General features: G+C 55.3%; 1 protein-coding gene across 1 annotated transcript in view; it reads left to right on the top strand.

Annotated features, from left to right (window-relative positions):
- Positions 1-735: 735 nt before the first annotated feature.
- The window catches only part of CDK18 (cyclin dependent kinase 18), a gene marked incomplete at both ends in the record, with an annotated part of 16634 nt that continues 2572 nt past the window's right edge, over positions 736-14797 (top strand). The window contains 14 exons of the mRNA XM_082069120.1: positions 736-859; positions 7133-7278; positions 7623-7748; positions 10223-10279; positions 10503-10617; positions 10976-11070; positions 11162-11224; positions 11613-11736; positions 11815-11935; positions 12235-12332; positions 12864-12969; positions 13173-13215; positions 13681-13771; positions 14529-14606. Coding sequence (XP_081925246.1) covers positions 736-859; positions 7133-7278; positions 7623-7748; positions 10223-10279; positions 10503-10617; positions 10976-11070; positions 11162-11224; positions 11613-11736; positions 11815-11935; positions 12235-12332; positions 12864-12969; positions 13173-13215; positions 13681-13771; positions 14529-14606 — 1387 coding nt within the window. The remainder of the gene's footprint in view (positions 860-7132; positions 7279-7622; positions 7749-10222; positions 10280-10502; positions 10618-10975; positions 11071-11161; positions 11225-11612; positions 11737-11814; positions 11936-12234; positions 12333-12863; positions 12970-13172; positions 13216-13680; positions 13772-14528; positions 14607-14797) is intronic.

Raw genomic sequence — 14797 nt, 5'->3', positions numbered from 1 at the left:
ACCGGGAGGGTTTTCTTCGTTTAAGGGGTTTATTGCTTTAATCAGATCCCTGGCTAAGGTGATTCTAATGCCTGTACAGAGTGAGTCATCCAGGAGCTTGTGAGCAAACTGGGAGCTCCGAGCATGTCCCTGTGGATCTCCAGGACCCCCCGGCTGGTCCTGGCTCCGCTCAGCATTTCGCTGTGGCTCAGAAAGTCTTTCTTACAAGGGCAAAGCAGAGACCAAACTGCCAGGGGAGAGGTACCTCCTTGCACAGGGATGAGCGTGGCATTGAATCTTTTCCGTCACTATTTGCTCTTTCTTACTTTCCTTTTATTTCTACCCTGCATTCCTCTGTTTCGGGCATTCCTGGGGTTTCCAAGGATGCTGCGAGGTGTTAGTACTCGTGATTCAGTGTGCACAGCTCTTCTCTGGGCTCATCTTGGATAATTAGCTCAGCAAAAGCCCCCTTGCACCTCTTGACCACACTCGGCTCTGAAATTCATGAGGAACCTGATTCCCCTGGTGACCACGTGTCTCCTTCTTTGCTGTGACACAGCAGCGGTGCCTTGGACAAGGGGATGTCCCTGGGGATCCCTGCAGATCCACAGCAGGGACAATTCGGGTTGGGGTGCTGCCAACCCCAAAAAGCAGGGTCTGTGTTCCTGGGGGGCTGTGCCATGCACTGTCCAGCCCTCTTAACCCCTCTGTCCCCTTCCCCGCAGGGCTCTGCCGTCCCTCGCAGCGCAAGCGACAATGAACAAGATGAAAAACTTCAAGCGGAGGTTTTCGCTCTCGGTTCCGCGGACGGAGACCATCGAGGAGTCGCTGACGGAGTTCACGGAGCAGTTCAACCAGCTCAACAACCGGAGGAATGAAGGTAAGGAGCCCCCCACCCCAGTCCCTGCCATGGTGCTGGGGCTGCTCAGGAGCATCTGGGGGCAGCAAACATCTCCATGCAGCCCCCCAACCTTTCGCTGGGGGAATGTCTTCATCTGTGTTGCTTTCCCCATCTTTCCAGCAGGGTTAATGACACCATGTCATTAAATCTGATCTGAAGAGAGATTTATATTTGCACAGGGAAAGCCTTAGAGGAGGGAGGGAAAGCTATTTGCACCAAACGGAGAGGAATGACACATCTGTGGTTAAGGTAGAGTGTGGAAGTGTGAGTCTCCTGCCTGCCCAAAGGTGACAGTGGTGTTCGAGCTTGTTTGAGCTCTAGACTGACGCTTTCCTCAAGCCCAAGGGGCTTCTTGCTCTGTCCAGAGCAGCATTTGGACTTCGCTGACCCATCCTTTGCTCCCGGACCCGCAGCCTTCTCTTGGGGTGCAGTTTTTGAGGTCCCAGGGAGATTCAGAGTTAACAGTTCCATGAGCTGAACAGGGCACATCCCTTGTGCGAGCAGAGCAGCTCACAGCAGGCTGGGGCAGGCTCTGCTGTCTCCAGCTATGGGTATATGGAGGGAGAGGCGACGCTCGGGGCGTCAACCCGCGTGGATCCCGCCGAGGCGGCCGTGCACGGACAAGCAGGCAGAGCCGCTGGCGTTTGGAAACCTGATAAAGTCAGACTTGACTCATCCAGAGGTGAATTCGCTGCTGTGGGTTGCAAGGCTGAGCTGCTCCTGGCGATCTCATCATGCCTCCTGCCAAAACAACTGGCTTTGCCACAGGCCGGCCCATTCATGTGTCGGTGCCCTCGGCTCCCATCAGGTCACGTTCAGGCTCTTTTTTCCCCTCACCCTGCAGCCACAATTGCTGGAAACTTTTGCTGCAAGCGGGGGCTGAGGCTGTGATGTAATTGCCTGGCACTCGCGTCTGCCCCAGCAGGGATGGACTATCTCTGTGCCAGCGAACCTGCTTGAAAGAAGAGATGCGGTAACCTAATTTAGAGCTGGCTTTCCTCACTCCTGCACCTCCTGATGCTCTTCTTTATCCCCCCAGACTGCCCTGAACAGCATCCTTCCCAGCTCCCCTCCACACACCCCTCCCCTCGCACCCTACCAAGCAGCGAGGGCTATAATTAGACTTGAGCCCTTAATTAGATGGGCAGAAGCCGTGGGGATAAAATGGTGCGAGGCTACGGAAGTCCTGAGCGCTGCCAGCTGCTCCTGCTGTTGTTTTCCTTGGGGGACCCCTCCTCTGGGATGGCTGAGCCCGAGCTCGTTATCTCTGCCGTGCACACCGAGGCTTTGTCGGAGAGGCGATTTCCCTGTTCTTCTGCTTTAACGAAGCTTCGGTCACGGTTCTTCCCTTGCCCTTGAATGGCAAAGCCGTGCATGCAGAATCTGCCTATCCCCCCATCCCGGATTTTGATCTCACTTCTGAGAGAGCTGGGAAAGAATAAGAGCAAAAACGCACCACCCTGAGCCTGCGCCCTCCTGCCCGAGATCTCTTGGTGAAGTTTCCCTTGGGGATTGTAAACAACTCCGAGAAGTCACCTCCACGGTGCCCTTAATCTCCGTCTCCCGCAGGCTGCGGCGGTTGTTTATGAAGAGCCACATTTGTCTGAGGCATCTCTTGGTTTCCTAAGCCCCTCCTGGCTCTTTGGGAGCTCTTTGTGGGGGCTCAGCAGGGGAAGCTGGAGGAGTCGGTACCAGGGGGGTCCGAGCCCCAGCACCATGGGGTGAGGACTCATTCAGGCACCGTGTGCGACTGGGGCACTGCAGATGGGGCACTGGATCGTTTTAGTGGTGCTGGAGGGCGTGCAAAAATGGTTTGAAGTGCACGTTGCCCTTTGGCAAGGTTTGGTGGTGAGGTTTGGAGCTGGTCTGAGAGGGCTCTGACTTTGGGGAAGCAGCGGTTCTCTCTGAAGCACTGAACTGCTCCCTTTTCCAGATGGCGAAATCGAGGTGCAAAGAGGCAAAACGTCTTTGCTACCATCCTGCAGAAAACTGGTAGCAGAGCTGAGGCTGGAGCCGTGGCACCCGCTCTTGTGCTGCTTCTCTTTGCCACGAAACAGGGAAAAGCTTCGCTTCAGGTCGTACCTTCCTTGCTCAGGATCTCTGAACCTGCCCCTGGGCTGTCTGTGCCTGCAGGGATCTTTCCACGGATCCATCCAGGGATCTTTTCTCTCCTGGTGAGCAGATGACCCGTGACAGCTCAGGCACCTGATCCCTGGCTCCGCACAGGAGTGCTAATCACAGCAGAGATCAGCACATCGCTTCTGTCTGTCATCACCTCGCACAGCTCCTCAGGAACTGCTCGCCGTTGTTGTTTTTCCTCCAGCATCAGAAATCGCAGGTTGTCAGCGTTCACAGGTCAGGGCAGCCTGAAAATCCTGCGCTTTGGCGGCTGCGAGTGCCCCTGCCTGTCCCTGGGGAGGAGGGGGATGCGGAGCCCAGACAACCTGTTCATGAGATGCTCCAAAGGCACGTGCAGAGCTGCTCCAAGTCTGAGTGGGACGAGTTGAGGCTTTCTCAGGGGTGGAAACCCGGTTTGGTGGGAAATCCCCAGCTCCGTCCTCTCCATCCCGTAATTCTCATGACTTCACTCGCAGAGGCTGATAAAATGAGGCTGGAGAGAAGCAGAGCTGGCAAGTGGAAAAGCAAACAGCTTTCCAGCCCAGACACATCCCGTCGTGAGCAATGTCACCTTGATGGAGTGTGACAATGCAGAGAGGCCTGTGCCTGGGGCTGATGAAGCAGAACCTTCTCCATGGTCTCTCTCCTTTCTTCATGACCTTCCCCGTCACACATTCCTCTCCATATTCCAGATTTTCAGAGCTGTCAGGTCTTGGTGGCTCCCGTTTGCTTTGGGAAGAGCTGGTGGCATCCAGCAATAGCTCCTGTCTATGCCAAGGCTTTGCCCAAAGAAACCTTGCCTGGTCTGTCCTCCGAGGACAAATATTGTCCATATTTGGGTTGTGAAGCCACGTAACTCCCAGTTTGCAATGGTGTAAAGCAGAGACACATCTGGCCTTTGGAGTGCAAGGCCATGAAGAAGCGATGAGGAGGAGGAGGAGGGAGGAGGATGAATAATCCAAGGTCTGAGTGCAGCCCTTCCGCGTGAGTGTAACAGAGCTTGGAGAGGAGAGTTCACACTTAGCAAAGTAATTAAAAGTTATAAGTCGGGCAAGCAGGGAAAGGTTCTGGCCCCTTTCCTTGGGAGATCAAAGCTTGTTTTGGCAGAGGCAGCGTTTAAATATATTTATCAAAAAAAAGGCGGGAGGCTCGTCAAAGGCAGCCGCCGCGTCTGCGGTCTCGCCTTAATTTGCTTTGATATCCCATGCAGCCTCATTATTTGCGGAGTGTCAGGGCTCACCGTAATCCACATGAAATGCCGAGCAGAAGCAAACAGGTTTGCACACCCACAGCTTCACGTCTCCTCCCGTGAGCACCCAGAAGGTTCCCCAAGCCCAGGGGCAACCTGCAGGACCGGGTGTCCCCGGGTGCTGTGGGCACCTCGCGATGATGCAGGATGGTCCGTGTTGGCCCCACAGCAGCTAAAACCCCTTTCCCCTCATCTCCGCAAGTCTTCTCTATTTTCACATGCTTTTCCCATCCTTTGGCATTTCACCTTTCGCCGATCCCACCCCCTTTGTGTGTGCTGGAGGGTCCAGGTTATCATCTTACCTCTGGCTTTACATCTGATGCTCCTGGAGATGAGGAGAGGTTGGTGTGCTGGTGGTTCAGAGAGATTTGCACTTTGCATCTTTTCCCAAGTCTTTGGGCTCATTTACCTATGGGAACCAGCACAAATTCACCCAAACAATCATTTAAAGTGGATTAGTTAAACTCCATTCAGTCAGATTTAAAATGGCCTTTATTTTTTTTGTTCCCTCCAGATCATTTGCTTAGGAAGTGAACAAGTTAAAAAAGATTTGATGCAGTTTAATTGCTCCACACGAATTTCATACCTGTGGCTCATTCAGGGTGAGTTTCCTAACTGTTCCTGCACAGAAAGGGACAGGGACCAGCGTCCTGCAGCAGTCCTGGGAAAAAAGGTGACGCTGTGCCTTTTTCTCGCCTATCTGCCCAAAAACTCCTGGCGCTGTTTCAGATGCCCCCGTGCCCAGTGTCATGGGCTGAGCCCCTCCCGTGGATGGAGGACACCCCCAAGACTGCAGGTCCCCCACTCCCCTAGCGACCACAGCACAAAAACACATCTTTTCCCAGGTCACTTGCCCATCACTTCTCATCCATCAGATGAGCAACACGCAGCCAGGTCCCAGCCCTGCTCCCCCCCGACAGCAATGAGATCATCGCTGGCTGCGCTGGGAATTGTCTCTGTGCAGCTCGCGGAAAGAGCTTGAGGACTTGGGTGGCTCAGTTTGGAGCATCTCAGGTCCTCCCCGAGGGTTTTCCCTGCTGCGATGTTTCTCCTGGCTCTGGGGACATAACTGCAGCGCCAGAGGACACCGGCGCTTTGCGGCAGGACCTGGAGGTCTGCCTGGCTTGGGGGGTGGCTGCAAAGTTTAGACGAGAGGAAAGAGAGCAGTACGGCCACTGGGAAGGAGAGAAAGCGGTTGTCCCCTGCTTGGCCATGTGCCTTTTCAGAGGGAGATGCATCCCTCCCTTGGGGAGGTGGTGCTGCTGCATCCCAGCACAGCCAGTTAGCGCTGCCTCCTGCATCCCAGCACACCCAGTTAGCGCTGCCTCCTGCATCCCAGCACAGCCCGTTAGTGCTGCCTCCTGCATCCCAGCACAGCCAGTTAGCGCTGCCTCCTGCATCCCAGCACACCCAGTTAGCGCTGCCTCCTGCATCCCAGCACACCCAGTTAGCGCTGCCTCCTGCATCCCAGCACACCCAGTTAGCGCTGCCTCCTGCATCCCAGCACACCCAGTTAGCGCTGCCTCCTGCATCCCAGCACACCCAGTTAGCACTGCCTCCTGCATCCCAGTACAGCCGGTTAGTGCCGCCTCCTCCATCCCAGCACACCCAGTTAGCACTGCCTCCTGCATCCCAGCACACCCAGTTAGTGCCGCCTCCTGCATCCCAGTACAGCCGGTTAGTGCCGCCTCCTCCATCCCAGCACAGCCAGTTAGCGCTGCCTCCTGCATCCCAGCACACCCAGTTAGCACTGCCTCCTCCATCCCAGCACACCCAATTAGTGCTGCCTCCTGCATCCCAGCACACCCAGTTAGCGCTGCCTCCTGCATCCCAGTACACCCAGTTAGCACTGCCTCCTGCATCCCAGCACACCCAGTTAGCGCTGCCTCCTGCATCCCAGTACACCCAGTTAGCGCTGCCTCCTGCATCCCAGCACACCCAGTTAGCACTGCCTCCTGCATCCCAGCACAGCCAGTTAGTGCTGCCACCTTCTGAACAGCCCCTGGAGAGCAGCATCTTTGTGAACCTGGGGGGTCCCCTTCGCTGGGCTCTGGGTGACCTGCCTTGCACTCGGGAGCATTTTGCTGTGTCTGAGTCTGTGTGCCAGAGTATCCCCAGCAACCAGCTGTTAATTACGGAGTGAGGAGATTTAAGTGCAAGCCTCAAACTGGAGACCAGAGGGAGCTCAATGGCTTATTTTGTTCTGATTTCTTGCTCCTTTCAGGTTTGCTTGGGCTCACTGAGGCTTCACACCCAGGGTCCCGAGAGAAGAATTATTTTTCTGAGCTGCTTTGGTTTTCAAGAGAGCTTTTGTGCTTCTCAGGTCTGTGTGTCTGGCTGAATGCAACAGGCTGGGGCAGGAAAGCCTGGAGTGTTTTGTTTTGCAATACGTGACTCCGCAGCCTTTAATCCCAAACATCTGCTGAGAAACGGTCACATCCTTAGAGAAAAATACCCTGGTGTCTGTTGGTTTTGGCGATTCCTGCAGCAGATTAGGTATGTGTGCTTGTAAGCTCCCCAGAAGCAGGGTTTTCTTTCTGTTTTGTTGTTGCACACACCTCACACGGAGGGATCCGGAGCCACGCTCAGGCACCTCGGTGTTCCTAAAGTACAAATTGTGTTTTGTCTAGTGTGACGTTAGTTGAAGATAAGGCTGGGAAGTTAAGATGAATACTCACCTGTGCAAAACCCCGTGCAAAGTCTGGAGCAAAAAGCAGGTATTTTCTTTGCCTCCTGGATGAAGAGGAGGAAGAAGACTTTCCTATGGCCCCAGAGCATCTCTGGACCTCCCTGTCTTGCTCTCATTCTCCTTTCTCCAAAGCCTTGGGCCTTGGCACTTCTGCTGCCCACTCCAGCAGCTCCTTCTCCTTTCTCCTTGTCCTCAGACCTGGCTCAAGGGCACCTGCAGCTGGGCCACCTGGGCAGGGACTTCCGAGCAGACGGCAGCCCCGTGTCCCCCTCCGAGGCGGAGGGACAGTCCCCGATGGCCGTGCGCTACCGCAACAACAACCAGCGCCGCTTCTCCATGGAGGCGAGTACCCGCGGCGGGCCGGGGCGGGCAGAGGGGACGCGGTGAGCTGGCGTTGTCACCTGCCTGCTGCCTGGAAGAGCCGCTGGTTGATTTATGGGGTCTGGCAGTCTCGGCCATGAGCCCTGCTGTCCTCTTGGGAACATTCGTGGTACCTGACAAAGCCCAGTGCGCATCCCCGTGCACACGCATGCGCGCACACCTTCCTTTTTCCTTTGACTAAGGATCCCATGGTCGCTGCACCCGTTGCTTCAGCGTTAACGCCGGCTCTGGTTAGAGAGCACTTCCCCTTAAATGTCTCTGCACAGACCTCCTTTCATCAGATGCGTTCGTCACCCTCTCCACAGGATGTCAGCAAGCGGCTCTCCCTGCCCATGGACATCCGCCTGCCCCCCGAGTTCTTGCAGAAGCTGCAGATGGAGAGCCCGGAGTTCCCCAAGCCCCTCAGCAGGATGTCCCGACGGGCTTCCCTCGTAAGTCTGGTCGTGCAGAGCGAGCGGTGCCAGCTACAGCTTCACACACACAGGTTGAAGCCAGCAGGTTCCAGTATAAGTTGGGGAAGGACCTCTTGGAGAGCAGCGTAGGGGAAAGGGACCTGGGGGTCCTGGGGACAGCAGGGTGACCATGAGCCAGCACTGGGCCCTTGTGGCCAGGAAGCCAATGGGACCTGGGGTGGGTTAGAAGGGGGTGGTCAGTAGGTCAGAGAGGTTCTCCTGCCCCTCTGCTCTGCCCTGGGGAGACCACACCTGGAATCTTGTGTCCAGTTGTGGCCCCTCAGTTCCAGCAGGACAGGGAACTGCTGGAGAGAGTCCAGCGCAGCCACCAAGATGCTGGAGGGAGTGGAGCATCTCCCTGAGATGCTGAGGGGTGACCTGAGGGACTGAGGGGTGACCTTGTTAATGTTTACAGATATATAAAGGGGGAGTGTCAGGAGGATGGAGCCAGGCTCTTCTTGGTGACAACCAGTGATAGGACAAGGGGCAATGGGTTCAAACTGGAACACAGGAGGTTCCACTTAAATTTGAGAAGAAACTTGTTCCCGGTGAGGGTGGCAGAGCCTGGCCCAGGCTGCCCAGGGGGGTTGTGGAGTCTCCTTCTCTGCAGACATTCCAACCCGCCTGGACACCTTCCTGTGTAACCTCATCTGGCTGTTCCTGCTCCATGGGGGGATTGCACTGGATGAGCTTTCCAGGGCCCTTCCAGCCCCTGACGTTCTGGGATTCTGTGATTCTGTGATTGTCACCCACCCACGCAGTCCTGCCCTGCTGTGCCAGCTCCCTTGTACCTCCTGTGTCTCATTGAGAGATGCACACACATCCCTTCCAATGCAAATCCCTTTCTGCACACACACACATGTGCATATTGTCCCCGTGTCACTCCTACACATGCAGATCCACATCCTGCCCTGCAAATCCCCAGCCCTGCACGTTCCTTCACTCACCTCTGCACACACCTGCCTTTCCTTTCCACCTGGCTCCTTCCAAAGGGGAGGAGCTGGAAAACCTCCTGCGGTTTAGCAAGTGCTGGGGCCTCTGCTAGTTGAAATGCAAATGCCGATAAATAATGAATTAGCTTTTGCATCAGTGTTGGCATTTCAGTTACTTTCCTGCAGAGCATCAGCATATGTGGGAGGAAGAAGCCGGTGCCCTGATTACAAATGTGCAAGCGTGTGTCCTGCTGCCCGGGAGCGCTCGGAGCTGTACAGACACGGCAGCGGGGGCTCAGCAGGCGTCTTCAGATCTGGCATTCAGGGAAGGGAGGAGAAAGGGAGAGCTCGCATTTACCTGCCTGTTCTGTCTAATCAATAAAATAGACACAGCCAGAGCAACGCGCTGTTAATATTCATGGTTTCCGCCATGAATAAGACATGCAAAACTGGCAGGATGGCTCCGGGGGGTTGTACAGCACCTCCGATTGCAGCAGCCACTTCATTTCCCTGCTCAGGACACATCTGTTCGCAGGGGATGCAGAGGGTTTGGGGAAGCCAAGACGGAGTAAAAATGTGCTATGTTCTCATGGGATTTGCTGGTCCAAATCCAGCCTGTGTGAGCAAAAAACCCAGCTTTCCCTCCACCCATGTGCCAAGGGAGCTTTAGATTCGATATTAGGAAAAAATTCTTCCTGGAAAGGTGTGTCGGGCATTGGAACAGGCTGCCCAGGGCAGTGGTGGAGTCACCATCTCTGGAGGGGTTTAAAAGGCGTTTAGACGAGGTTCTCAGGGACATGGGTTAGTGCTAGAGTTGGGTTATGGTTGGACTCAATGATCCTGAGGGGCTCTTCCAGCTGAAATGATTCTGTAATTGTATGTGCCTGCTGATTGACAGCTGTCCGTCCAGCTCCATCTGTTACTGCGAGGTTTGGGGGGTCCTTGAGCTGGGCTGGAGTCAGAGCTGCTGCTCTGGGACTGCACTAATGCAAACATTAGTTTGTGGGCGAATGACCCTTGTTTAGTATTTAAGCTTCAGTAGCGCCAGTTTGGCCTGGGCTCTGGGTGCTGTTGTGTTGGGAACCATCCCTGTCCCTGGCACACAGGTAACCCAGACTGACCAAAGAGGTGTTTCTGTCCCCACAGAACACTGCAGGGTCAGGGCTCTGCTAGGGGGGACACCAAAATCCCTGGCCTTGCAGTGGTTGCCCTTCTTTGACTGGGTACACGAGAGCAGGTCTCGGCAACACATTAAAGAGTTAACTGTTCCAAATTGGAAAATGTCCCTTTCACACTTGATTTGACCAGAACCCAGAGAAACGAACGGAGTCGCAGTGAAGGCCAGGACGTAGAAAATCACTCAAGAAAAGGGCTGGGTGTCAGTAAATGGGTTGCTGCATGCAAACACCTGCCGTGATTGATCTGCCCCCAAAGCTGCGACTGTCCGCTGTCCTTGACCTTCCCCCAGGACCTGAAGCCATTCCTGATCTACCCAGTGATGTTTTCCATTCTCTTTTACAGTCAGATATTGGGTTCGGGAAGCTGGAAACTTATGTTAAACTGGATAAACTGGGAGAGGTGAGTAGACTATGAAACCCCTGAAAGGGTTTAAGTTAGAAGTGCAAAGGGCAGACTGTGGCCAAATTTCAATATATAGTAATTCTTAGACCAGGTCTTTCTGTAGACTTCAGACTTGGCCTTTTAGCTGTAAATTATCCGTCCTCCAAAAGTTACGGAGTGTATCAGTGTTGTGCCACCCTGATAAATGGGCTGTGCAGCTTGTGTTTTCTCTCTCCCCCAGGGCACTTATGCCACTGTCTTCAAGGGACGCAGCAAACTGACCGAAAACCTCGTTGCCCTGAAGGAGATCCGCCTGGAGCACGAGGAAGGGGCACCTTGCACGGCCATACGGGAAGGTGAGGACAGGGGGGGCTTTTCCCCATCACAGCCCTCACAGGTCACAGGTCACAGCACATTTGGGACGGGTGATGCAGGTGGATATTTCTACCTTCATTCCCACCATCATTGAGTATTAGGAATTTCTTTTGTCATGGAAAGGGCTGTTGGGCATTGGAACAGGCTGCCCAGGGCAGTGCTGGAGTCACCATCCCTGGAGGGTTGAACAGACGGAGATGAGGGTCTCAGGACATGGGGCAGTGCCAGGGGTGGGAGAACGGTTGGACTCAATGATCCTGAGGGGCTTTTCCAACCAAAATGATTCTCCGAGGCCACGCAGCTCCTGCTGCCCCAACCTGCCACATCCTCTCCTTGCAGTGTCACTGCTGAAGAACCTGAAACACGCCAACATCGTGACCCTGCACGACATCATCCACACCGAGCGCTCCCTCACCCTCGTCTTCGAGTACCTGGTGGGTCTGGGGGGGCTCCCTGTGGGAACGGGGGGATGGTGAGTGATGGGGTCCGAGGTAAGGAGAGGCTGATGGCTGCTTCCCCTTGCAGGACAATGACCTCAAGCAATATCTGGATAACTGTGGGAACCTGATGAGCGTGCACAATGTGAAGGTGAGATGCCGCACTGCCTGGGACCCCACATTTGGAAGCTCCCCCTGAGCGCGGTCCAGGGTGTTGCAGGGTGGGTGAGGCTGAATGTTCCTTCTCTCTCCACTTCAGCCTTTTCACTCTTCTTTGACCTTTTTCAGCCTGTTCTGATGCTCCAGCAGCTTTTTTCAAGTCACTACCACCCTAAATAAAGTTACGGTGCATGGCAGACTTTGTTCATCCCCTTTTCTGGATTGCTGGTGGTGGGTCTGAACACTTGTCTATAGTGTGTCCCACCGCAGAGCAGCTTCCAGGAGTCTTTCCTGGCCATGAGTTTGAGAGCCCTTGGAGCAGACTCATTTTTGGTACCCGTGCCCCAGTGCTGGATGCAACCCCCTTCTCTCTGCCACAGATCTTCATGTTCCAGCTGCTGCGTGGGCTGGCTTACTGTCATGGGAGAAAGATCCTGCACCGAGACCTCAAACCCCAGAACCTGCTCATCAATGAGAGAGGAGAGCTCAAGCTGGCTGATTTTGGTACGTGGGCCCTCTCTGGGGAAGATGCAGCTTCGTGAGGAGGTGCAGCTCCTTGATGCCCATGCCTTTCATCCTCAGGACTAGCCAGAGCCAAGTCCGTCCCTACAAAAACGTATTCCAATGAGGTGGTCACGCTGTGGTACCGGCCCCCCGACGTCCTGCTGGGATCTACCGAATATTCCACACCCATTGACATGTGGTGAGTCACAGCTCTGAGCTTCCCAAGGTCTCAGGGGTGCTGGATCGGGTGTTTCCATCCGTCTGCCAGGGCAGCACTGTGTGTGCCCGTAGTGTTGGTTCCACCAGAGGGTGGTGGGCTCTCCCAGAGCCTCAGGGTCTTTGGAGCACACTGTCCACAACCAGGAACAACTAGTTACTTGTAGCAGAAAAGGGACACGGCTCCTGGAGCATCTTTCCCTCTCCAGGAACCTCAGTCCTGGCCAAGGGGTGGTGGGGTGTTCTCCCCCACTAATCCCAGAGCTTCTACTGCTGCTTTAGGGGTGTCGGGTGCATCCACTACGAGATGGTCACCGGACGCCCCATGTTCCCCGGCTCCACGGTGAAAGAAGAGCTGCATTTGATCTTCAGGCTGCTGGGTGAGCGAGTCTTCTGCTGTCTCCCAAATCCCCACGCGAGGGCAGTGGCTGCCTGCGGGAGCAGGGACAGAGCCAGGCTGGGGACCCGCAGGGCGCAAAGCCTGGCGTGGGCAGGGAGCAAAGCCTGGCGTGGGCAGGCGTGGGCAGGCGTGGGCAGGCACTGCCTGCAGCCCCCTGCCAAGCTTGCCCTCTGGCACCAGACGAGGTTTAGATAAAATATTAGGAACAATTTCTTCCCCAAAGGGCTGTGGGGCATTGGAACAGGCTGCCCAGGGCAGTGCTGGAGTCACCATCCCTGGAAGGTTGGACAGACGGAGATGAGGCTCTCAGGGACATGGGGCAGTGCCAGGGCTGGGGGAATGGTTGGACTCAATGATCTCGAGGGTCTTTTCCAAGCAAAATGATTCTGTGATTCTATGTGCAGGCGGGGAAATTCGTGCCCTGTCTCCCGGGCTGGACACTGGCACTCACGTGCGTCTGTTCTCTCTGCACCAAGTGAGCATGACGTGTTTCCCTCTCTTCCCCTCCCAGGAACCCCAACAGAAGAGACCTGGCCTGGAATAACATCCAATGAGGAGTTTAAGGCTTACAATTTCACGCAGTACAGAGCCCAGCCGTTAATAAATCACGCCCCAAGGTACCTCCTTGAGCAGGGACGCATGGTGGGCTTGTGCTGGTCCTAAAAGGGAGCCTGGGAAGGACCAGTTTACTTTCCTCCTTGTGGTGCTGGCAGTTTCTGAATGCACTGGAGGTCTCAGCCACCACTTGTCCCTTGCACTGACTATCGCAATGTCTCCTGCGTGCAATAATGCTCCGTTTTTTCTTTCCTCCTTCTCTCAGGCTGGACTCAGAAGGCATTGACTTGCTGATGAACCTCCTTCTGGTGAGTGGTAGAGCAGGTGAATGGCAAAGGAGTTCGCTGAAATTAAGGTACTCTGGCTGCATTCATGCTGATTTTGGAGCTGGGCAGGGCAGGAGCTGTGACTGTAGAATAAACCATGGCCCTACAGCTGTGGCCATGTCCCAAACCACCTCTCTTTAAGGACGGCGAACCATCCTTCACCCTGTGTCCCCTCATACACAAGGGAGGGGTCACAGCCCCGATGTGAGATGTAAGATGTGATATGGCCGGTGCACTCCCGTGGTCACCCAGCGTGTGCTGTCCCTTGTGCACATGCAAACAGCGCTGGGAATTGCCTGCACAGCCCCACGGCATGCACGGGGTTCGGACACGCGGCACATGAACTTGCTGGGGCACCGACACATGCACAGATGTGCACGCACCTTTTCCGGGGCCTCTGAGCCATCTCGCACATGTATAATTGCCTTTCTGTGGGGTTTTGTGCAGTTTGAAGCCAAAGGCCGGATTTCGGCGGAGGCAGCCCTGCGGCACGCGTACTTCAAGAGCCTGGGAGAGAGGGTACATCTCCTGCCCGACAGTAAGTGCACATTGTCCTCTGGCCGGGGGGATGTGGAGCAAAGAGAGGGGGGTGGTTTGCAGCCAGGTCTCTTGAGATGCCTCTTGTCTTTGCTCACTGGGAGGAGCTCCTGCAGCAGGGTGGGATGGGACCTTGGTGGCTGAAAGGACAAGGAGCAGTTCAAGAAGAACAGGGAGCTGCTGGAGAGAGTCCAGCGCAGCCACCAAGATGCTGAAGGGAGTGGAGCATCTCCCGTGTGAGGAAAGGCTGAGGGAGCTGGGGCTCTGGAGCTGGACAAGAGGACACTGAGGGGGGACTCATTCATGGGGATCAATATGGAAAGGGGGAGTGTCAGGAGGATGGAGCCAGGCTCTTCTGGGTGACAACCAGTGACAGGACAAGGGGCAATGGGTACAAACTGGAACACAGGAGGTTCCACTTAAATATGAGAAGAAACTTGTTGGGGGTGAGGGTGGCAGAGCCTGGCCCAGGCTGCCCAGGGGGGTTGTGGAGTCTCCTTCTGTGCAGACATTCCAACCCGCCTGGACACCTTCCTGTGTAACCTCAGCTGGGTGTTCCTGCTCCATGGGGGGATTGCACTGGATGAGCTTTCCAGGTCCCTTCCAACCCCTGACACTCTGTGACTCTGTGGGTAGGACAATGTGGAGCAGTGAGAGAAAGCCGCTGCTGAGGTGCAGTGCTGCCCTCGGGCGCTGCCGTCCCTCCTGGTTTGCAGATCGCTCCAGCAGGACTGACCCTCCCTGTCCTCTCTGCCTAGATGTCTCCATCTTCTCCCTGAAGGAGATCCAGCTTCAGAAGGACCCTGGCTACCGAGGCTCAGCCTTTCAGCAGTCAGGTAGGACTGGGGAAAGTCACACTGACCTCTCCCAAATGGTGCCACAGACTGGGGTTACTCCCAGTGGGTCCCACATAGGAAAAAGCCAAACCTGGTTACTATTTCCCTGCTTTAGTCCACAAATTACCCCAAAGGCATCCTTGCTTGTCACCTCCCATGGTACCCAAGTCACATCTGGTGCCCTGAGGCAC

This window comes from Streptopelia decaocto, assembly GCF_964273445.1.
Source record: "Streptopelia decaocto genome assembly, chromosome: 19".
Taxonomy (NCBI): Eukaryota; Metazoa; Chordata; class Aves; order Columbiformes; family Columbidae; genus Streptopelia; species Streptopelia decaocto.
The sequence above is the reverse complement of the archived record's forward strand: the minus strand, read 5'-3'. Positions and strand labels throughout refer to the sequence as shown.